Source organism: Melospiza melodia, chromosome 29 (assembly GCF_035770615.1).
Source record: "Melospiza melodia melodia isolate bMelMel2 chromosome 29, bMelMel2.pri, whole genome shotgun sequence".
NCBI lineage: Eukaryota > Metazoa > Chordata > Aves > Passeriformes > Passerellidae > Melospiza > Melospiza melodia.
Genome location: NC_086222.1, coordinates 5,641,459 through 5,664,144, shown reverse-complemented (window position 1 = coordinate 5,664,144; position 22,686 = coordinate 5,641,459). Strand labels below are relative to the sequence as shown.

The 22,686-nt window shown below is 46.5% G+C and overlaps 1 protein-coding gene across 4 annotated transcripts in view; it reads right to left on the bottom strand.

The window, feature by feature from the left end:
• ZBTB44 (zinc finger and BTB domain containing 44) overlaps positions 1–21,534 on the bottom strand; it is a 40,530-nt gene extending 18,996 nt beyond the window's left edge. For 3 of the 4 annotated variants that reach the window (XM_063178575.1, XM_063178576.1, XM_063178577.1), the window contains exon 1: positions 1,914–2,983. In XM_063178575.1, coding sequence (XP_063034645.1) covers positions 1,914–2,931 — 1,018 coding nt within the window. In that variant the 5' untranslated portion in view covers positions 2,932–2,983. Of the gene's footprint in view, positions 1–1,913; positions 2,984–21,435 lie in introns of those variants that run through there. The other variant, XM_063178574.1, reaches the window with a different exon arrangement.
• Positions 21,535–22,686: the final 1,152 nt, after the last annotated feature.

Below are 22,686 nucleotides of genomic sequence, written 5' to 3'. Positions count from 1 at the left end.
ATTGCAAAAGCTCTAGCTTCTGATTTACTAAAAGCCATTCAATGCATTCTGTGCAGAGGAAAAAAGGGATTGTTCCAGTAACCTTTAAGTATTAGCTCTTAATAAAGAACAGCCTGCTATAAGATCCCAAAACTGGTTTCAAATTGTCTTTCACGGAAAAAAGATTTCTCTCAGCAACCAAGCAGCATTTGAAGAAGCAACTTGAGAATCAAATCCCACAGAAATGGAAAGATTCTCAATATTATGACTGTGTGGTTTTATTTTTGTCTGGGGCATTAAGATGACAGTGTTTCACCACTTATTTTGCAAATCCTCTTACAAAGGCTCTCTGTCACGATTATATGAGATTTGATGTCTGATGCAAAGCACTATTCTAACCCTTTGTGGCTGCAGGCAGAAGCTTTGCAAATCTGATGCTGCAGCTCAGCTGAGATCGTGCCTTTTGGCACTCATGAAAGCAGAATTAAGTTTCCCCAGTCAGGCAACTAGAGGTAAAAAGGAGTTATCAACCCCTGCTGAATAAAGAGGGTTACCACAGGCTCACCATTCTCAGCTGCCTTCTGCAAAGTTAGTTAAAGAACTCCAAGATTATGTGCAATATTTCAAAAATCAGGAGGGGAAAAAAGGGACTTTCACAAGAGTAAAGCATGAAAACCCACAAGGCAGATTTCCTCCAATGAAATCCCCATGCTCCAATGAAATCCCCATGCTATATCTATAGGTGAAGACTGAGAGCTTCCTTCTGCAAAATTAATTAAAGAACTCCAAATTTATGTGCAATATTTCAAAAATCAGGGGAAAAAAGGGGAGTTTCACCAAAGTAAAGCATGAACACCCACGAGGTAGATTTCCTCCAATGAAATCTCCAGTGCTCAGATGCCAGGTGGGATATGGAACTGCAGAAATCCTACATAGGTGGGATATGTAACTGCAGAAATGGCTATATCTATAGGTGAAGACTGAGAGCTGCCTTCTGCAAAGTTATTTAAAAACTCCAAGTTTATGTGTAATATTTCAAAAACCAGGAGGAAAAAAGGGAGTTTCACCAAAGTAAAGCATGAAAACCCATGAGGCAGATTTCCTCCAATGAAATATCCAGGTGGGATATGTAACTGCAGATATGGCCATACCTGTAGATGAAGACTGAGGGCTGCCTTCTGCAAAGTTATTTTAAGAACTCCAAGATTATGTGTAATATTTCAAAAATCAGGGGGAAAAAGGGGAGTTTCACCAAAGTAAAGCATGAACACCCACGAGGTAGATTTCCTCCAATGAAATCCCCAGTGCTCAGATGCCAGGTGGGATATGGAACTGCAGAAATGGCTATATCTATAGGTGAAGACTGAGAGCTGCCTTCTGCAAAGTTATTTTAAGAACTCCAAGTTTATGTGTAATATTTCAAAAACCAGGGGGAAAAAGGGGAGTTTCAACAAAGTAAAGCATGAAAACCCATGAGGCAGATTTCCTCCAATGAAATATCCAGGTGGGACATGTAACTGCAGAAATGGCCATACCTATAGGTGAAGACTGAGGGCTGCCTTCTGCAAAGTTATTTTAAGAACTCCAAGTTTACGTGCAATATTTCAAAAATCAAGGGGGAAAAAGGGGAGTTTCACAAAAGTAAAGCATGAAAACCCACAAGGCGGATTTTCTCCAATGAAATCCCCAGTGCTCAGGTGCCATTTGGATGTGTAGCTGCAGAAATGGCCATACCTATAGGTGAAGACTGAGGGCTGTCTCCTGCAAAGTTATTTTAAGAACTCCAAGTTTACGTGCAATATTTCAAAAATCAAGGGGGAAAAAGGGGAGTTTCACAAAAGTAAAGCATGAAAACCCACAAGGCGGATTTTCTCCAATGAAATCCCCAGTGCTCAGGTGCCAGTTGGGATGTGTAGCTGCAGAAATGGCCATACCTATAGATGAAGACTGAGGGCTGATCAGGAGATCCTCCTGCACTTGCTCACTCCCTGGGACCATCTGCTGGTCGCTCAGGGAGCTCTGGGATGCGCTCACAGGCTGTGACACCTCCTCGTGAACCTCCTCGTCACTGAGCCTTTCCACCTTGACTCGCACGTCCTCCTCGATCACCAGGGGAGAGCTGCCCTTGGTGCTCTCACAAGTCACATAATCTGCCATCCTCCTGCTGGACTCGGAGGGCCCAGGCATTTCCAAAGTCCTAGAGTTCTCCGCCTGCTTCACCTTTTCTGACTGAAGCCTTCGATCAATTCCGAAAGGAAAAGTCCAGGGAAAGGCTAGGGACGAGTCCACGGGCTGATTTCTGGACTCTGGGTAGGAAGTGGAAGGATTGAGCACTTGGGGGGAGCTGGTTTGTGTGTTGCACTTGAGGGGGCTCTCAGGAGACATGACGATGTAGCTTTTGCGCTTCCTCCGCGACTCCCGGCACACGGGGATGGTTCTTTCCACCACGCTGCACTCGGAGGACACCGGGGACAGGCTGCCGTCCCGCGAGGTGAAATTGCAGTTTGCACCGCTCTCCTGTCCTGCATCCAGCACCTTCTCCTGCTGGCTGTTGGGTGTGTTCCACAAAATGCTGGATTTCATGAACTCCGAGCAGGTGCTGGCCACGCTGAACATCTGCATGTAGCTGGCGGCGGCCAGCACGTCGATGATGTTCTCGGTGTTGATGGACAGCGTGGCCGTGTACGCGTACTCCAGCAGGGGGATGAAGCCCGTCACCGTCACGTGGTGCAGGTCCAACACGCTCTTGCCCTCGTCCTCTGCTTGGCCAACGAGTTTGGAGCGGAAGAAGTCGCTGCAGGCTGCCAGAACCACCTTGTGTGCCCTGAAGATCTTGTCCTGCACGCGGATGGTGATGTCGCAGAAGTGGCCGTCGTTGCGGAGCATGTTGAGCTTCCCCAGCATCTCCTGACTGTGAGCAGGGGAGTTATGAGTGAATGTTTTAACACCCATTTTTAGATGGCTCTCTTAGCGTTCTTCCCACATATGACAGATCAAAGGTATCCTGAAATAAAGAGGAAAACTGTCATTTCCATCTCTGAAAGCAAAAGCCAAGTGCATTCGTGATTGTAAGACTCTGTACGAAGAAAATTCATCTGAATCCTTTAGGATCCAGACTGTGCAAGGGACTAACTCCACAGAAATGCAATTACTTGTAATTTTCATAATCACAGATTAAATTATTTGCAGTCTATCCCTACCATCTTCCATACATCTATGTATCTATATCTCCCTATGCCTACAGGGGTATCTCTCCCTCTCTCTCTCCACACTCCTGTTATTCCCACTCAAACCCAAATTCCCAACACAGTTCAAAAAAATGTTTGTGTAATACCAAAACCAAAGCATTTTAAAAACTGTGTAGAAACCTGTATTTTTATTTTCTGGGCCCAGAAAACCACTGTTCATAGTTGTTAAACTGACAGACTATTGAAGGTTTCTTTTAAACAAAAAAGTCAGGCTGAGTTAACAACAAGGGTGCAGGAGTAAGCAAATCTCCCAGGGAAGGTATTTAATACCAGAAAAGCTTGAGAGAAACTACAGCATGAATTTTCAGAGGCCAGAGTTCAAACAAATAAACATAAAACAACAGTTGCCAATAGCTCTGATTTCCTGCTGTAGTGCAGGTATTGATTACCTAAAGCTGCTTTTAATAGCTGTAAACTAGGCTCAGAGGTTATTGAAAATTCCTTCATAAACACAATGCAATATAAACCTCAAAGGAAAGTTTAAGTTTAAATCAAATAGACATAAACTGATTTTATGTATGTGATAAATAAAACAAGGAGGGCAACTTCTTTCTCCTGAAAAACACAAACTTGCCTTCTTGGGACCAGATCTCTCCACGTGGGAGCAAATGCATGTGTTTAGTGCAATGTCTGGATGAGAATGTTTGACCCCTGGATTTCCCCAAGAATTTCAGGAACATTTCACTGTGAAGGGAACATAAACCACAGTTTTTCACCTGCTTAAGCCCCTTCCAAGCCTCCATGGAAGCTTTTCTGTGCTGCACATGGCTGATACAATTAACACGAGACAGAATTATCTCACTGGTTAAACATCAACAGCATTATTGTGCTTGATTCATTCCTGGAGTCAGCCAGCTTCTGCACATCATCCTTCTTTCCCTTCCACACAAAAAAAACATTCCATGCTTGCAAATGGCTCACGTGGAGCTGCACAGAGCAACTGCAAGCGTGGAACAACTTACCCCAAATGTGACACATGGAAACAGCAGCTGTCACAGCCCACCTGGTTCTACAGACATTGACATTTGGCTGCTTCTTGTTCCTGGGTTTTCACTTTTGATACTCAAACCCTTGCAGACAGAGGAACTCTAACTGTTCAAGAGAACAGATTAACTAACACCTGATAATATATATAAAGTCTGGTGGAAACTCCAAGGGCCATTTGGGTTTAAAATGAAATTTCACACTGGTGCAGAGGAAGAAGTAAAGCACAAGCAAAACATTCCCTTCACTGAAAGAAAACAGATCGACCTCAAGAGGCATCTGAATATCCAGACTCTTTGTTCTCCAGCATGAATCAAATGAAAAACATATTTCATTGATCTCAGACCAACACACTACAGCAAAATCTTGTAACAGCATATTTAGAAATGGCCTTTGGATCCCCTTCCTTCTGAAATGCTGCTTGCTGCAGCTGTTCCTTGGCACATCACAAGTTCACAAGTACTTCTGTTCAGAATACAAGAACAACACATTCACAAGGACTAGCCATGGAATAATTTGGGATTTAGAAATAGTACCAATATATTGTTATGAAAAAGGAGAAAGATCTCAGAGCAACCCTCCCAGCTCCTACAGGCCCAAAAGACAAAGCCATTTTCCTCTCTGTGCTTCTAAACAGGGAATGCTCAGCCCTCCAGCCCCAGAGTGAGAGCTCAGTTCTGCTGCCCTGCTCTAAACCATTCTTGTCCTGCTGCCTCTCCCCTCTCCTGGCTTCCTTTCCCCTTCTCCTTTCATCTTTTTGCTTCCTTGACCTTGATCTGGTTACAGAATTGAAAATAAAATAGCGGAAGTCAGTGATGTGCAATAAATTGATTTAAATTTATTACAGGAGCAGTGTTCCTGCCACAACTGTGGGATATTGCTCTGTTAAATCATTTCTGGAAAATGACTTTCACCCTCACTGCTCTGACACCTCCACTCAAACAAGTGGCTCCCACCCAGGCCTCAGTGTGAACAAGGAGCACGCACAAATGCTATTTTCAGAAAAATCCAAAGGGCCAGGCTGAGGAGGGGGGAAAAAATATCAGTTCCTTACAGTTAATGATGTAGTAAAAACATCAAATATTTTTAGAAGGTAATTTAAACAGTATGAAAGCATTTTCCACATGAAAAGATGAGCGTGCTAAAGCACAGCCAGGTCACCCAATGTTTTTTAGGCAGGTTTTCCAGTCTTTCAGTGGCACAAGGCACTTTTATAGCTGCACTCAATTCCCAGTGACCTGAGAGGGTAAAGGGCTGCAACATCACAGCTTCAGCCCAAGTCCATCATCTGTGTATTATCACCGTTTGAAAATAGCACTTTGGCAGGTCTGATTTGCCAGTGCGAGTCCCTGACTGCAGCTCTTGGGTGCCACATCCAAGAACTAAATATACCCACGCCCTTGGGAGGGCTGGGGTGGGGACAGCAAGGTGCACACCTCAGCTGAGTGCTCAGTGGGCTGGAGCTGGAAAAGCTGTTAATTTTGGAGCCACAAACCATTCTCCAGGCAGGGAGCAGGGAGGGTATCACAGAGAGTGGGGCTCCTCCTCCCATTCCCCAGGCACACACTCACACCCTGGCCCACAACACATTTCCAGCCTCCAGAGAAACACAGAGAAATTCAAGGCACTTTCACAGGTTTTAAAAATATTCACAGTGGGACACTTCAGTCCATATTTAACTTTGACACAGACATTTACAGTTGGAGAGAATGGTTTTTCCAGCATGCATTTCTGCCCTGGAAACATGTGAGGAATCACCATCACAGCATTCATCCCTGAACAAGGTGAGAATTCAAATGTGAGCACTTCAGGGCTCCCAGAGCAAGGACAATTTTATCCACTGTTAGCCAAAAGCAGTCTGAAGGGAAGTGCTACTGTACCAAAGGATTTGTACAATTCATTTGAAAATTAGTTGGTTTTTTTTTTAACACCTAGGGGCACAAATGAAGACCTGACCTTTAAGTAGTTTGGAGTAACTCAGCTCATTCTCACTTTTCAAGGCTACTGAAATGCAAGTTTTAGCAACAGCTACCACAGCACATCCACTGCTCTGGGATTCAGCAGGTGTCAAGTTTCCGAGCTTAGAAACAGCAAAGATGAAACTGTACACTGTTAGTGTAATGTTATAATGTAATGAAACTGTGAATGGAAAAGAAACTATATTGGAATTCAAAAATATTGTTTATGTGACCTATTTACTTCCATGTGCACAAAATTTAGCTCCTTATTCACCTGCTGCCCAATGTGATTGGGTTTGAAACATGGTATCGACAAAAATATTTTAGAAGTTAGTGAAGCAAACTCAGGGAGCTGTCTGCATTCAGTTTCTCACTTAGTCACATCATTTCAAAACAAAAGTCATTTTTAGCACCACAAAACCACCACCCTACCTTTAACCTCCCTATCCTGATCCGTGGCAATTCACAGCATGAAAACAGCAGCTTTTCCTGAACACTGAAACCAACACACTTTATATCACTTTATAGCAATTAGCTCCTCAAAAGAAATAAGAAATTCCCACCCTGGTGCTCACCAAGCCCTCAGATACATTCATCAAACTGTGATGTGAGCCCATGGTGTAAATCAGATCTTAGGTTGTTTTTTTACATTATTATTTATTTTGAATACTGATCACTCCTTGGGCAGTGGTTAGAGCAGCATTCCATCAGCAGCAGTCCAGACACAGACAAATCTTCCACAGGGATAAACATGAGACCTGGAGCATTTTATCTCTGTCATCTCACTGCAGTACACAGGTACCAGCACCCCTCACTCCCTCAAATTAACTGGTTACTATAATTAAGTATAATTAAGTTCATAATTGAGTCAGAACAACTGCTTCAATCAGAATGAACTACAAGTCTGCTATTTCTATCTCCATCCAAACCCACATCTGTTTCCCCAACAGCAGCTGGCCTAATAAAAGGTGCTATCTCCATTATAAATCTTGTCCTGGTTCACTTCACAAAACTGCAGGCCAGAGCTCCCACACCATCCTAGTTTCAAATCAATCAACAGCACTTTTTAAACTTTATTTTAAATTGTATTTTAACTCAGGTCAGTGAACCTAGTTTGACCTCAAGCCAGCACTGCCAAACCTGAGAGAATTCATGTAAAAGAGGCAAACAGAGGTTTCTGTGCTCAAAATGACATCAGTGTGGAGCCTTCACTCTGGAGCTCTGGAATCCCTGGAATGCAAACCTGTAACCTTTGGCTGCAGTGGATGAGTGGAGCAGGGAAATGACCCATTCTGGGAAGTATTCTGGGCTTGAGAAGTTCAATTTCCTCCAGGACAGCAGATTGCTAACTGTGAGTGCACAAAGGAGCCAGTGTTCAGGAGCTGCTGCATAAACCCCGTTGTGCTCAACCTGAGAGATGCCAAGCTCCAGCCTGTGCTGAGTGAGGTGATGGCACAGCCTGCAAACAACTCAGGCAGCACTCAGTGCTGGGCCTGGCTCAGTCCTTGCTCTCTCAGACTCTGACTGTCCCTATGTCACTGAAATATCCCAGGACACTGCCCCTGTGTCCCTCTCCTCCCAGTTTTGGACAATGCTCAGGCACTTTCTGTTTGAAGGAGTTTGGAGGTGTTTTGTTCTTGGCCAGGGCTCCAGCTGCACACTGAACACTCACCTCCCTGGGAGGATCTGTCTGCCCACCAAGAGTGGCTGATGGCAGGTAAGGAACTCAGAGAGCTCCACTTGGGAGCTGGAATGGAAGAGCAATTTCACCTAAAAGCTGAAATACTACAACCCTTATTCATTGTGAGCAGCTAATACTCCCATCCACAGCAGAAGGCATCTCAAGAGTGTGTTGTGCTTTCCCAATGTACTCCAAAAACACTGCACTTCACAAGAGCACACATTCTGTAAAGATTGGGGATTTGGCAAACCACTATTGCCAAGTTCATGTGCCAGAGCTGCTGAGGCCACTGACTTCATGACCATTAGTGCTGCTCACAGAGAGCATTTGTTGGGTGCTCTGTACTCACCCCCAGCCTCTTCCTTTGTTTGACACTTAATTTTTCTTTTTTTTTTTTTTTTTTTTTTTTAATTTCCAAGGGTGGTAAATTGGTTCATAAGCAGTCACCTCTTCCTCTGGAAAACTTGCAATGAGACTTTCCGAATTCTAGAATTTAGATCTTCCTACATTTTAGGTACAGCCCAGCAGAAGCTGCTGCTGAAGAGTGGCAGGCAGCACTCCAGAACCAGCTCCATGGAAGGAGACTAAAACATTGTGAGGAAGCAGCCATGGTTCAAACTGATCCTGGTCAATATAAATAACCTATAAATAACAATTATCAGAGGCTCTGAATGTTTATCTCTTCCATAAGCTACTACTCACATTTCCCAATTTTAAATGGATTTGTAAACATTTAGGTAAGTTTCTCCTGAGGTTTACAAAGTCAACACAGCAAGGTTGCAGCTCTTCACAAAGAATTGCTGAGAAGATTTGCACATCTGGAAATGCTGAGCTGTGACAGGGCCCACCACCATTTTTGGTAGCAACCAAGGTAAACCTCTTCAGGGCAGGAAAGAGATAAAGGCAAAAGCACAGAATATTTCTTTATTCTAAGTCATCCAACAGACCAGGAACAGTGTTTATCTGCAAACAGCTGAAAAGAATCCAATGGCTCCTCTTCCAAAATAATTTTCCAACTCAGGAAAAAGGCAGGGTGTCCATAAAATACATGTTTTTCGTACTCCTAACAGATCTCTGCAGTTTCCCCCAAATTAAACCCTGCAATAACAGAAAACAAAAGCTTGGCCTGTACCATGGCACAAGGAGAAAGCAGATGTGTGCAGCCATGGCAGAGCCCCAGCTCACAGCTCCAGCTCTGACTCACACTGTCACTGCTATCAAAAACATTAATCTTTCATGGGGATAGGAAAAAACTGACTCAGATCATGGAAAAATGCATTTGCATGATGCAAATCTAGTAGGTGCATTTTAATTCTCAGGGCTGCTGAAGGCATTGAGACAAGTAGTGGGGTGCCAAACCCATCAATTTGCTCTACAAAATGGTTTTATTGTGAAGTGGAGATGGGATGTCAGCTGCAAACAGCACACTTCTGAAAGGATAAAATTAGAAAACATTTACATACACATTTTAAGGGAACAGCACCAACAGACTCCCCAAGCAGAAGAGCACAGATTATCTTAGGCTGGTTTGTATGAGTGGAACTTTAGCTGAGTGTTGGGTGCAGGAGCTGACACCCCTCCTGCTGGAGGTGCCAAGGCTCCCAGCCACTTCTCACCCCTGCAATTTATCACTCAGAACCAGCCTCTGCTTTTGGCAACAATGCCTTCATCACTGCTAGCTTCTTGAAAAAAGTTGATCTAATTAACTTCTTGCATACTCCTATAAAAGAGAGAGCAAACAATCCTCCTATTTTGACATTCTGTTTTAATTCTTACCAGCAGCAAGGGGTGAGGTATGGTCAGACACTGCACCATCCTTGCAATCCACTTCTACACCCTCCTGGCACTTGATTTTAACTTCCCTTGCCTAAAGATGGACAACCAACACCTTGTGTAAGGTGCACTTCCTGTTCCTCTGTGTGCACTTCCTGTTCCTCTATGATTTTGCAGATTTTTTTATTTTTACACCATGGATCTTAAGCACAATGGCTGCTGTTAAAGCAATATGGACCAAGAGCAAATCAGAAATATTTGCTTGATTCCAAATATCTCAGCTGTCCTCACTCAAAACTATAAAACTCCAAGAAAAGGTTTATAGCTTCCAGAGTGAGATGGCCAAAGTCTTCCTCATGTCACCAGACTGCCTGAGTAAAAATTTAAAAAAACCCCAAAACATCTACTGTGATGAAAAGAGATATGTGTCTGCTACTTTTATTTTAGAATATTAAAACCAACACAAACATATCACAGAGCTGCTCCTGTACTGTGAGGTCACAGCAAAGGAAAAGCTGAAAAGCATTAGTTAAAGCATCACTATTTCTCAGGAGTTGCTGTTTCTACATTGAAGGTGAAGCACAAGGTGTCTCAGGGATTTTTGTTTGTTTTCCTCACCAGTCATTTGCATGGGAATGAAGAAGTTGGCTGTAAAAATTCAGCAGTTGTGCTCTGACAGTGTGAGAGGAGAAATTACAGAGAGCCTGTGTGGGCTGATAGGAGCAGAATTGCAGCCTGCAGAGCAGAGCCCAGCACACAGCTCAGGATGGGGATGTGAGAATCCAAACCAAGCCAAACCTGCTGGTCAGAGTGATCCACAAACCTCCAAAAACTTCCCAGTGACAGAACAGAACAAGAACAGAACTTACCTATCTGGGCTGAAGCAGCTCCCAGAGTGTTTCTGCAGAGTGAATCTGTTTGAAACCCCCAGGCTTGTCCTGCAACTCAGAGTGGAGCTCTCCCATCTGGCAGAATTAAGCACTCATCTGCCTGACTGTAATAATTACAGATTCCAAGGCCACATTCATTAACTCCACCAGCAGCCACACACTTGCAGCAGATTCTCATGCAGCTCTGGCTTGTCATTTCCTCATGAAAGTGACACTTCTGGATTTATTCTTGTCCCTAATCAACCCTTCTGTATGGCCTACAGCAAGGGGCCTGCAAGACTTTCTGCTGTCTCTCTGGCAGGAGAGTTCAATTCTACTTCAATTCTCTCTTTTTAATTTTTATGGCAGGAATTGCACATCAGTTATGTCTCAGCAAATGAGAGTTGTGCTCTCTGCAGCTGATGGACTTAGAGCTGCCATGAGTCCTGAGTGCAAACCAACACACAGACAAATGGGGACATTAGGAACTGTCACAGAAATGTCACAGGGCTGCAAGTTAAGTTGTCCACAGTGAAGTTTCAACTGCTAAATGCTCCTGTTGGCTTCAGGGCAATGGAAATTTATCTGCCCAGCTCTGAAAATGGCCATGGCTGAGCACAGAGCCCCCTGAGTGATGGGAAAAGCTGGGAGCTGGCAAGAGTTTGTCATGCAAACGCTTGGGAATCCCTGAGAGCCGACCTGGGGCTCTGGAATCAGGCACTGAGTGTGCTGGATTAATGCTGCAAGATTAAAGCATAGCTACAACTGCTGGCACAGATAAAACCTGCAGATGAAATGTCATGTTGTAGGTGTGCAAAACATGTTGCCACTCCTTTCATTAGAAGCCAGTCTAAAAGTGTTTCCATCAGCCAGTGCTGTGATTAAATGGTGACACTTTAATTCCCAGGGAAAAGGTGTCAGGGCAGCAGGAGAGGCAGGACTGTTCAAAAAATGTCTCATTTTGTGGTGCACACCTGCAAATAAGCTTGGCAACATTAGCACTATGGTAATTTCATCTCTCAAATATTTAGTGTACAAGGGCTGATTATTAAAAAAATATAGAGATGTTTTCATCTCTCAAAGATACACGATTGCAGGTGTTTGTATACAAGTGAACAAATCCAGCCAAATGAAAACAAACTGGAGAAAAAAAGAATGAAGAACAAGAAAACAAACAGAAATTGGGATACCACCTGTGTTTACTGAAGTTAAAGTGTCTCAAGCTGAATTGAAAATGTATTTTTCAGAGAAAGAGGAAACACCAGCTATGATGAGAACTTCATTAAATGTTTGACTAACATGACAAAGAGAGCTGTTAGTGCAAACACACAGATGAACAGACAAACTGAAGGTAAAGAGCCACACACTTGCAGCAGATTCTCATGCAGCTCTGGCTTGTCATTTCCTCATGAAAGTGACACTTCTGGATTTATTCTTGTCCCTAATCAACCCCTATGTATGCATAATTCATGTACTTGGAGAACAGACTGAAGAATTCATCTATGGAGTGCCCCAAAAATTCATTTCAGCACAGATCTCCAAGACACTGGCTCAGGAAATGCTGATCAAAAGGTTAAGGTGTATCATCAGCACAACACACAAAAACAAAAGATTGAGAACTGGAATCCCAGGAACAGAATGAAATTCATGGGAAATCCAACAGAACTAATTTAATTTTTGGCATGGTACATTAGGGAGCTGTGAACTGGAAGCTAATGAGTTAAAAGTGACTTTGGAGTAAGATCTCCATACTGTTCCATGAAATGAACAGCTCAGTACAAGGCACACAGAACTGCTGCAGTGCCTGATTTCTTGCCAGCTATTTGCCAATATCTATTTTAACCTCCTGAAAGAGTCTCAAGAAGGAGTTTTGGTGTATTTTTCTTTGTGCAGCTGTCCCTTAACGTGTCTACAAAGCAAAGTGTGCTTAGATCTTAGAGCATCTTCCTCCACCAGGACACTGGGGCAGAAGTGACAGGGAACACATTGAGGGCACTGAGCAGCACAACAGCTCCTAATCTCAGCATCTAATTAAAAGCACAGATTACAATAATCAGGGCAGGACAGCAGTGCCTGCTGCTGGAACTGATCTGATGCCACAGACACATTTTTCTGCAACGCTAAGATGTTTTCTGAGATCATTTCCAGATAGAGAAAGAAGATCTATGTCCTTTTTTAAGCCTCTCTGCCTTTCTGCATAACTGAAGTTTGCTGGCTCCAACAAAACCCACGTCTCATGCAACAGTGATACACTGAAATAAGATTTATCTGGGGAGAATTGTCTTGTTTTCCTCAGCCATGACAGCTTTTGGAGTTTTGGTGTGATCATTTGAAGTCATCACTTCTGGAGAACAGAATGTTACTATTCACTACTTCAAAGGGCCCAGATTTAACTTGTTGCTTTTTTTGAAGCTGCAGTGTAGTGCACAAAGTTGATGTGCCCAATATAGCTTTCACATGGTTGAATAAGCAAACCAGATAAATGCCACCTTCCCCAGCCTCTGGTGCTTCAGCTCTGCACTGAAGGAATCTCACGTTAGCATTCCTTACAGCACTTTTCTGTGTGTGCAAAATAAAAGCAATTTTCTGACAGCCCTTAAAACTGAGGCTTGTTTAACAATATGAGCAGGAGCTGTGAAAAGTCTTGTTCCACACTGAATTACCTTCATTCTCATAATAAAAATTAATGTGTGAACTTCACTACACAGAGTGTTCTGGGATATCTCACAGCAGATTCACCACCCCGTACTTTTGGTTTTCACCAATTCCCCAAAAAACACATGATCAAACTACTAAATGTGCTATCAACATATGAAACAAATCTCCATTTTTTTGTTTTTTGGGGTTTTTTTGGTAGAATAAAAGCAACAAGTGAACTGAGTTCTCATCATGTCCTTATGCAGGGAAGTGCCTCAGAATGAAATCAGCTCCCAGTGAATGGGCTGATGTGTTACAGCCCCAAGGCACACATTCACATTTAACCACGCTTTCCGTGGCACTGCTCATGCAAAATTTTTATGGGATCTCAGGAACTTTTTTATCCTTTTGCTCCATGCAAATTCAGGTGAAGTTTTTCCCAAATTTCTTAGTGTAGAGAAGCTGTAAGATGACCATTTCCCACTCTGTGCAATAAAAAGCAAAGCTGCAGTTTTATAGTCCCTGCTCTTTAACAACAGTGCAAAAACCCCCAACTGAATATTAAATTTTCTAAGCACTGCAAATTGCCAAAAATGTCCATATATTACTTTCATTTGCACGTGGCAGCAACTGCAGCAACCTGCTAATTTAAACTAATTCCAGAAATCTATTTTTTCTTCTTTTACCATGGCTACCCACAGCATTTGAGCCTTCACTTTCAGAAGCTCTGCAAGCATATCAACAAGAAGTCAGGAAAAACATCCATGAAGAAAACTACTCAAGCCAGCCTCTCAAATTAGTCACAAAAACAAGAATTTCCAAGCCCTTCCTGGTGATGGCATGTGGAAGAAATCTCAGGAAAAATGGCACAGCAAAGCAGCATGGCTCAAGATTGTTTTGGTAGCACTACTCCCTGAAAGAGTCAAAAAGACAAAAAAAAACAAAAATAACAAAACTCTCCCATCTGTTGGTCCCCACACATTATTTTTTTCTTTTCCTCCAAGGCAAAATGAGAAAAGCAGCCAAAGTGCAGAGTGCCTCCTTTCAACTACCCCCCAAACCATGTGCTCCCCCCTATCCCTGGAAATCACTCCCTTATTTCTCTTTCTTATTTCTTATTTGACAGAAATAAGAGACTGGAGGGCACAGCACAAACAGAAGCTTTGTCACAACCAAATTTGGCTAAGTGCTAGTTTTTACTAGTTGAGCACAAAGCTTACCTGTCAGCTGACTGGTTGTTTGAAATATTCAGGTTTATTACACAAAATGACAGCTTTTCTCTCTCACTTTTATTGCAGGAAGCATTACACCCTCATGAAATCCACATTAACTCTAAGAAATGATATTTTTTTCTGAAAGGCAACGCATAGCTGAACTCTCCCTGAAGCACAGCAGCCCCATAAACACCCCCAGTGCTGGAAGCAACACTGAGGAAAGAGCTCAGCAAAGAGCAGAGGGGAGAGATCAAGGCAAAATCTCAGATGCTGAGAGATCCAAGGAGGGAACAGGCACTGCTGACCCAGCCAGCAGGGACAGTGCCAGCAGCCAGGGTGTCACAGACACATCAACAACAGCAGCACCTTCCAACGGAAGCAGCTACAAAAGAATCCTCAACAAGTTCAAGCAAGGCAGGAATGTGGTTGTGTCATCACCCTTTCAGCACTACGTGTACCTTTATTTTCCTAATGACTCATTTATGCAGATAAATGCCTCAAAGGAGTTCTTCTTGGCTCCAAAAGCTACAAGTGCTTGTATTTATCCACAAAGCACCTTATCAGGTGAGCAGCAACTCCACAGGCTGGAGCAGCCTGCCCTTGTATGGCCATATCCCCAGTCTGTGCTGGGTTTTGTGGGGTTTTTGTTAAACCTCCAGCATCTTCACAACATTTTACAGAAACTTCTCACAGTAGGCATTTCAAACCAGGGGTATTTATCTACTTAAAAAAAAAAAACAAAGCAAGACATTGAAAGAAAACTGCAGGAACCACAGAGCTTCAACACTGTCAATATCTGTCCCTAATAAAGGAGCAATGTGTCCCTTAACCCACCAGATATCCCAAAAGTCATTTCTGAGACTCTCAGCTCTCCACAGGACATGGCATCTTCATGCTTCCAGTGCCTTCCAACTCAACTCTGGCAAGAATCCACCACAAGTGTAGTTTTTTCCATACTGCTCTCTTGGTAATATCCAAATACAAAATGCCTTATCAAGGGCCATCTGTACTGTATTTATAAACTCAGATCTTCCTCAGTATCTGTATTTCCACTACAATATCTCTCACTCTGATTACTGTGTTCATTTGCACTTGGAATGTAAAACATTACACACAGTAAATGTTTATAATATTATCACAGAGGAGCTACAAAGTATCCCTTTATTAGACAGCACATCTCTCTTTATTCAGGCTTCTTGGGTAAAGCAAGCAAACAAATTGTGGCCAAATCACCTCAAAACAACAGCAGAGCTCAAAGGGAAAAACCCCAAGTGATGAAGAGCTGCCTCTGTACTAAACAGAATGGGACAATGCAGCTTGGGAAAGGAAAAGAACCCAAAGAGAGAAAACTGAGACTTGTAAAATTACAAATGAGGTGCTGATGCAAAAAAAAAAAAATACAAAAAGTATGAGGGATTCAATGAGATTAGTTTAAAAAGAAGCAAGAAAACTCCCCAGAAGCCAGGTATTATTTTTGTACAGGTTGAGAGTATTCACAGGGTATTGTGTGGAAGCTGCAGGTACAAAGTGTTGGAAATGTTTCAGCAATGCCCTCCAGGACAGGTCCAGCAGGCTCAGAGCACCTCAAACCCGAGCTGGGGCTGATGCCTGAGCTGCCTGGGGCTGCTGCTCCACTCTCCCCTAATGATTTCCTGCTGGCCACTGTCACAGACCACATGCTGAGCCCAACGCACTTTCTGCAGCACTTATTATCCCATTGTTCACATCCTCTGCTCAATGTGCTCCTGTGAAATGATGATTTCCCCAGCTCTGAAGTGGAAGGCGTTAAGAACACGTTATTTACAAATAAAGCACAGTTTAAGTCACTTCCTTCACTTGATTAAATGGAATGTAAGAATTGAATGAAACGCTGAGCGTTTCCATTTCCTGTCACCCCATTTCATCAGGCTTGCAGCTCATTTCCTACCACCACCATTTCATTTCAGCACCTTGCACAAAGCAGTCCCAGACACCTGCTTCCATCCAGTGAAACCATTCGGAGAATCAATTTGCTCTGCAAGGCAAGGACAGTGATGGACTCCTGTGTTTACTGAGCAATGAGCACACAACTCTTTAATTAGATCTGGATGCTGAAAACTGCAACACCACGGCCAGAGAACGAAGCATTTCAATTTGTTACATAAATCAATGTTTTCAGCAGGGTTTTTTTCTGCTTCCATATGGAAACAGTGTCACAGGTAGAGGCAGCTCTCCCACCCAGTTTGGCTCCCACGACACTTTTGGAAGAAACAAGCAATTAAGTTGCTGCCCCTTCTCAGCCACAGCGGTTCCAAGCTCGATGTCGGATTGCAAGCGCCAGACTGTGAACACGCTCTGCAACCGTGGCATTTCATTTCCAAGTCAGCACTTGACACATTGAAGTATTTGGAATTCCTGAAGTCTGGCTGTCTGCACAGTTGCATAATTTGAGCAGGGATAACCTACTTCTAACTGGGAGAGGGAGAAGAATGTCAACAGACAATCCCTTCTACGTCAGGGGACAGCTCCTTCCTCGTCACATGCCAGCAACAGCACCACTGCTTTCTCATAGCTTGATTTGCTTTCTCACAGGTTGATTTTCTTTTCTTTTCCTTTAAACAATCCCTAAAAGGAGTGAAGCTACATGTATCACTGTGGGATCTCAGCACCTCAGGACTGATGTGCAGAGTGACCGAGACCACCCTTGGGGGGCTCGGAGGTCCTGGAATGTTGCCAGAAGTGTCTGGTGGCTGGACTTTGATCCTGCACAGGGGACAACACCTGTATGAGGATGGGAGGATCTCACTGGGGTGAATGGTGAAGGGATGGGTTAATTAGAGTGTGAAACACAGGGTTTGGGATTTCTGTACAGGGGGGTCTAGAGAAGTAAGATGGAGGAATTGGGACGTGTCCTGTTCTTCTTCTTCTTGGCCTCCATCTTCTGTGGTGATGTTGGCACTTTGGGATTGGTTATTACTAAATGTGCACCGGTTAATAAGGGTAGAAGGTATTGGGGAAAATTGATAAATATTGTATACGTAATTTTGAGTATAAAGGTAAGTGACCGCCCCGGGGGCTCTCAGTGTGCTCATGGCTGGCTGCTGTGCAGACTCTGTCGGGCCGAGAGAAAATCTTGTAGATAAACAATTAATAAACACCGAGACCGAGAAAAGATCAGAAGTCTCTCCTCGTCCTTTGAAGCGCCGGGCTGTCCAAGGCCACGCTGGGCCTTTCCAGGCCACCTAAACAGCCGAGAAACCGACACATCACCAGATGTTCTCCTAGGAACACACTCAGATGTTCTCAAAGCTCCAGTTTAGCAGGTGGAATGGGTGAGGCCAGTGAAACACTGATGTGAAATACCCCACACAGGTGTGAAGGAGCCAAGGCTTGCTGCTGGCCGCACAAGCACCACTGGAGTAGAGAGATGTAAGTGTTTAGAAAATTTTGTGATGTTACGGAAAGTAGTAGGATTTTTTTTTTTTAATGTTTAGTGATAAGGGATTATTTAAGAATTTAATTAATTTTTTCTAATATTAGTAACTTTCGACTCCTTATTAACCAATTACAGTAAGGTAAGACTCTTTGACGTAGAGAAGAACATTCCTGAGTATGAAACCCGACGAGACAAAACAATAAAGGCCTTTAGACCGTGCCTGCGAGTGTTCTTAGCCCGAGTGACCCCAGAGAGTTTAAGTCGCCATGCCATTTCCTCAAAACCAAGTCGCCTTACCTTGCATCAGAAAACATCACACCACACATCCACGCACAGAAAGGCCATAAAGACACAAAATCTCCTTCCAGCAGGTCGTGGGGGACAACCAAACCCAACCAAACCCAACCAAACCCAAGCAAACCCAACACCTGGGGGGTTGCTCAGACTCAGCCAGGGGAAGCTGTTTTGCTGTAGATCCTCTGAGCAGCACAACTCTCCAGCAACGCCTCACAATGAAAGCACTCCTTTGGAAAGGGCCAGAGTTTATGATTAACCTCTCCTGTTGCAACAAACATGGCAAGGATTCAGTTTCATCCTCTGACTACTCTTAGATACTGTAGAAGGAATATGTAAGGACAGTGCTTCCCCTCAAAGCTCACAGTCGGAGGGGCAGGAATTCCCTCACCCTGTAAACAAAAGCTCCCAAGCATGAGGTTTTCCTCCCTCAGCATCCACCTGGGAGACTGAAGTGGGGCTGGAAATTCCCTTCCCATGCAAAGAGACTGCCTGGAGTGTCAGCACCAATTCCAGCTCTGGATTAAAAGCAGCTGTTTAAATAGGAGCAGTCCCAAGGGAGAGGCACTCAGAGCATTGTAACTGGCTCCTGGAGTAAACAGCTGGACATCAATGGAGGCATTTACACTGGAGAGCTGGGGGAGCTCCCAGGCTCAGCCACACCTCCTCAAAGAGCTGCAGTGAAAGCCAGGCAAGGTCTCCAGGCTGATCTCACCTGGGATCTGCACCACGTGCACACATCAGGCTGCAGCAGGAGAAAACACATTGAAATCCCAATCCCTGAGACTCCTGGGTGCTGCTCTGTGACAGGACTTGTCGCAGACATTTTTTCATAGAAATTCTTTCTTTGGGACTTGTTCATCTTCTGGGAAGCTGAAGCCCCAGAAAGAGAATGTAAACAATGGTTATCTGCTGCTGTAAAATGCAATAGGATGTACCTATGATTAGTTCATGTTCCATGTGTACAACTAAGGGCCAATCACAGGGCAAGCTCTCTAGAACACAGTGACAGAGAACTCTCTTGTTTTTAGATTCTTTTCTCTTCTATTCTTAGCTTAGCAGCCTCTGCAACTTCTCTCCTTATACTTTTTAGTATAGTCATAATGTATTATATATCATATATCAATAAATCCAGCCTTCTGATCATCAAACAAGATTCTCGTCCACCTCTCTCCCCCTGAGACCTCATCAAGTCGCTGTAACAGGACTCATTGCCACTCACATCACCCTGCAGGGCCCACAGAGCAGTGCCACATGTGACAAACAACCACCCCTCATCTGTGGAAACGTCCAGCTCAGAGCCAGGGACCAGCTCAGCTGAGTGACCTCTGCCTCAGGAAGAGCTGCCATGAGGATACCTGGTGGATACACCCCAAGAATAAATGAAATAAAAATTTTAAAAAGGGAAAGGAAAAGCTTCCTATGAGGCAGAAGCACAGAAATAAAGCAGGGGCAAAGGTGTGACTGAGAAACTCCCCACAGGGGTATGGCAAACCCAGAGGACAGCAATGATTCTAGAAACATCACAAAATGGTTTGGGTTGCAAGGGACCTTAAAGAGCACATCCAACTCCCCTGCCATGGGCAGGGACACCTTCCACTAGCCCAGGGGACACCTTCCAGTGTCCCAGGCTGCTCCAAGCCCTGTCCAACCTGGCCCAGAATGGTCCCAGGGATGGGGCAGCCCCAGCTGCTCTGGGCACCCTGTGCCAGGGCCTCACCTCCTTCACAGGGAACAATTCCCTCCCAATCTCCCATCCATCCCTGCCCTCTGTCATTTGAAGCCATTCCCCCTCATCCTGTCACTCCATGGCCTTGTCAAAAGTCACTTTCCTGCTTGCCTGGAAACTCTTCAGCCACTGGAATATATAAAATTATTTATGTGACCAGACAAAGAGAAAGTGATGGTATTTTAGAGCAATGGGATGTGCTGATACCTCGGAGGAACACACACTACTTGATTTTGCTCAGCAAAGGAAACCCCAAAGTCAAAGCAAAAACCAAGGTGGGCTTGAGCTGAGTCTCCCACTGCAGGATCAGCAGGGCCCAGGAAGGAAAAGGGAGAAGTTTCAGCCATGGAAGATGTAACAGGCAGCCAAGAAGAGAGCAGAGATGGGAACAGGGCTGACCTCTATGCCATGTGCAGGAGGTGATGGGAGCAAGCACAGGAATCTGTGGGAACACCCAAGGTGTGGAAGGACTCAGGGTGGAAACCTCCACATGCATGAGGGATCCTGCAGCAAACCCTGCACCTGCCCTGGGGGTGCACACACAGCCAGGACAGGATGCAGGCCCTGGCAGGAAATGGGTGGCGAGTGTGGAGGAGGGGACACACGGCCCTGCAGTGGGCACAGCACGAGAGGGGCTGCACGACTCATCCCTGGGGCTCTGGAGGAGGATGTGTGTTTGTGGGTGGGGAAAACCTCAGCGGCTTCTGCAGCCCCCTGAGGTGTGGGATTTACCAGGCTGTGCTGGACCCCATGGAAAGAGGTACAGCAGGGTTTGGGAGGCAACCTGGGTGTGTTACAGGAGACAACAGGCTTTTGGCAAGCAAGAAACACATGATACCCTCCCAGAATCTGCTGATTGTGTTTATATAGGAAAATGACTCTGGAGAGATGGAAGGAGAGCAGAAAAACACGAAGCAGTTCCTGGCAGATGAGCACTGTGCCACCCTCACGGTGCGGGGACACACAGGCAGCAGAGCAGACCCTGGCAGATGGACCCTGAGGAATGTGCAGAAGGGGCTGTTGTAGGGAAAAAACAAACAACAACAAAGGGACAGCAGCTCTGCCTCACGGCTAGTGGGAATCCCTCTATTTCCTCCCACGAGCCGGCACTGGAGGCAGCAGGTATCCCGTTGGGATGCAGGAAACAACACAAGTTCCCCCCACAGCCCTCGGAAGTGCAGGCTCCCGTGTGCACCCGCAGCTCCGGGGCCAGGGACACCCCTGGAGGGGAGAGAACCCCGAACACCGGGACACGAGGCACAGGACACCCCGAACAACGGAACGCGGGGCATCCCAGGGGGAGGCGGCACCCCCAAGCCCCGGCACAAGGGACAGGGACACCCCCGGAGAAAGGTGACACCCTCAGGAGACACCCCCGGCCGGGAACCCTCGGCGAGGCGCGGGGCTGACACGGCCCCGCGGGAGGGGGACACCGCGGCGGTGCACCGCGCAATGGGATCCCCCGGGGGGCGAGCGCAGCCCCGGGGCACGCACGGCAAACACGGGGGAAGGGACGGGCCGGGCCGGGTCTGAAAGGGAGGGAGAGGGGCCGGAGCCGGATCCCTCCCGCCCCCCGCCCCCCAGGGGCACCAGCGGCCGCCGCGCCACCGACCGGCCCCCTCCCGCTCCAGGCCCGGCCGCGCTCCCCGGTTACCTGCGGGCGGTCGGTGAGGCCGGGCCGCTATCTGGGGGCCATGACGGCGGGGCCGGGAGGCGGCGGGACGAGCGGGATGACCGGGATGGTGTGGGGGGGGCGGAGGCCGCCGCCTCCCCCTCAGGCGGCGCGCGGGAAACCAGGGGGAGGGGGGGGGCTGGGGGGGGGGGGGGGGGAAGAGCGGGGGGCGCGCGACCCCCCCGCGCGAGGGGGCGTGAGGGGCGCGCGCGCTGCGCGTGCACGCGGGGGAAGGGGGGGGCGCGGGGGGGGAGGGGGCAGCGCGCGCGCCTCCGTCCGAGCTCCCGCGCGCGCCGCCCGGGCACTTTGTTTGTGTCCCACAATGCACCGCGAGCGGCGGCGGGGGCGGGGCACCGCGCCTGCGCACTGAGAGCCCGGCGGCGGCAACGGCAGAGCCGGCACCCCGCGGGGAGAGAGAGAGAGAAACGGGGAAATAACGGGGAAATAACGGGGAAACTGCGGGAAAACGGGAACCCGGCACCCGGCACCCCGCGGGGAGAGAGAGAGAAACGGGGAAATAACGGGGAAATAACGGGGAAACCGGAACCCGGCACCCGGCACCCCGCGGGGAGAGAGAGAGAAACGGGGAAATAACGGGGAAATAACGGGGAAACGGGAACCCAGCACCCGGCACCCGGCACCCCGCGGGGAGAGAGAGAGAGAAACGGGGAAATAACGGGGAAATAAACGGGAAACTGCGGGAAAACGGGAACCCGGCACCCCGCGGGGAGAGAGAACGGGAACTAGAAACGGGGAGCGGCGAAGCAGCGGGGAGAGAGAGAGAGAGAAACGGGGAACGGGGAGAGAGAGACACGGAAAGGGGGAACCCGGCACCCCGCCCGGAGAGAGAGAGAACGGGAAACGGGGAGAAAGGGGGAAACAGCGGGGGAAGGGGGAAACGGAGAGAGAGAGAGAAACGGGGACGGGGAAACCCAGAAAGGAGAGAGGGAACGGGGAATGGGAACGGGGGAAACAACGGGGAGAGAGAGAGGAACGGGTAATGGGGAACGGGGAACTCCAGTGAGGAGAGAGAGCACCGGGAAAAGGGGAAACGGGGAACCCCAGCCCCGGGAATCTGGGGGACCCCGGCTCGAGGAGAAGCGGGGTTTTTGCTGCACCGCAACGTGGAGAAACGGGGTCCTGGTGAACCCCAGAGCAGGGAAATGGGGTCTTTCTGCATCCCAGCGGGGAGAAATGGGGTCCTGGTGCACCCATCGCGGGGAAAGGGGGGCC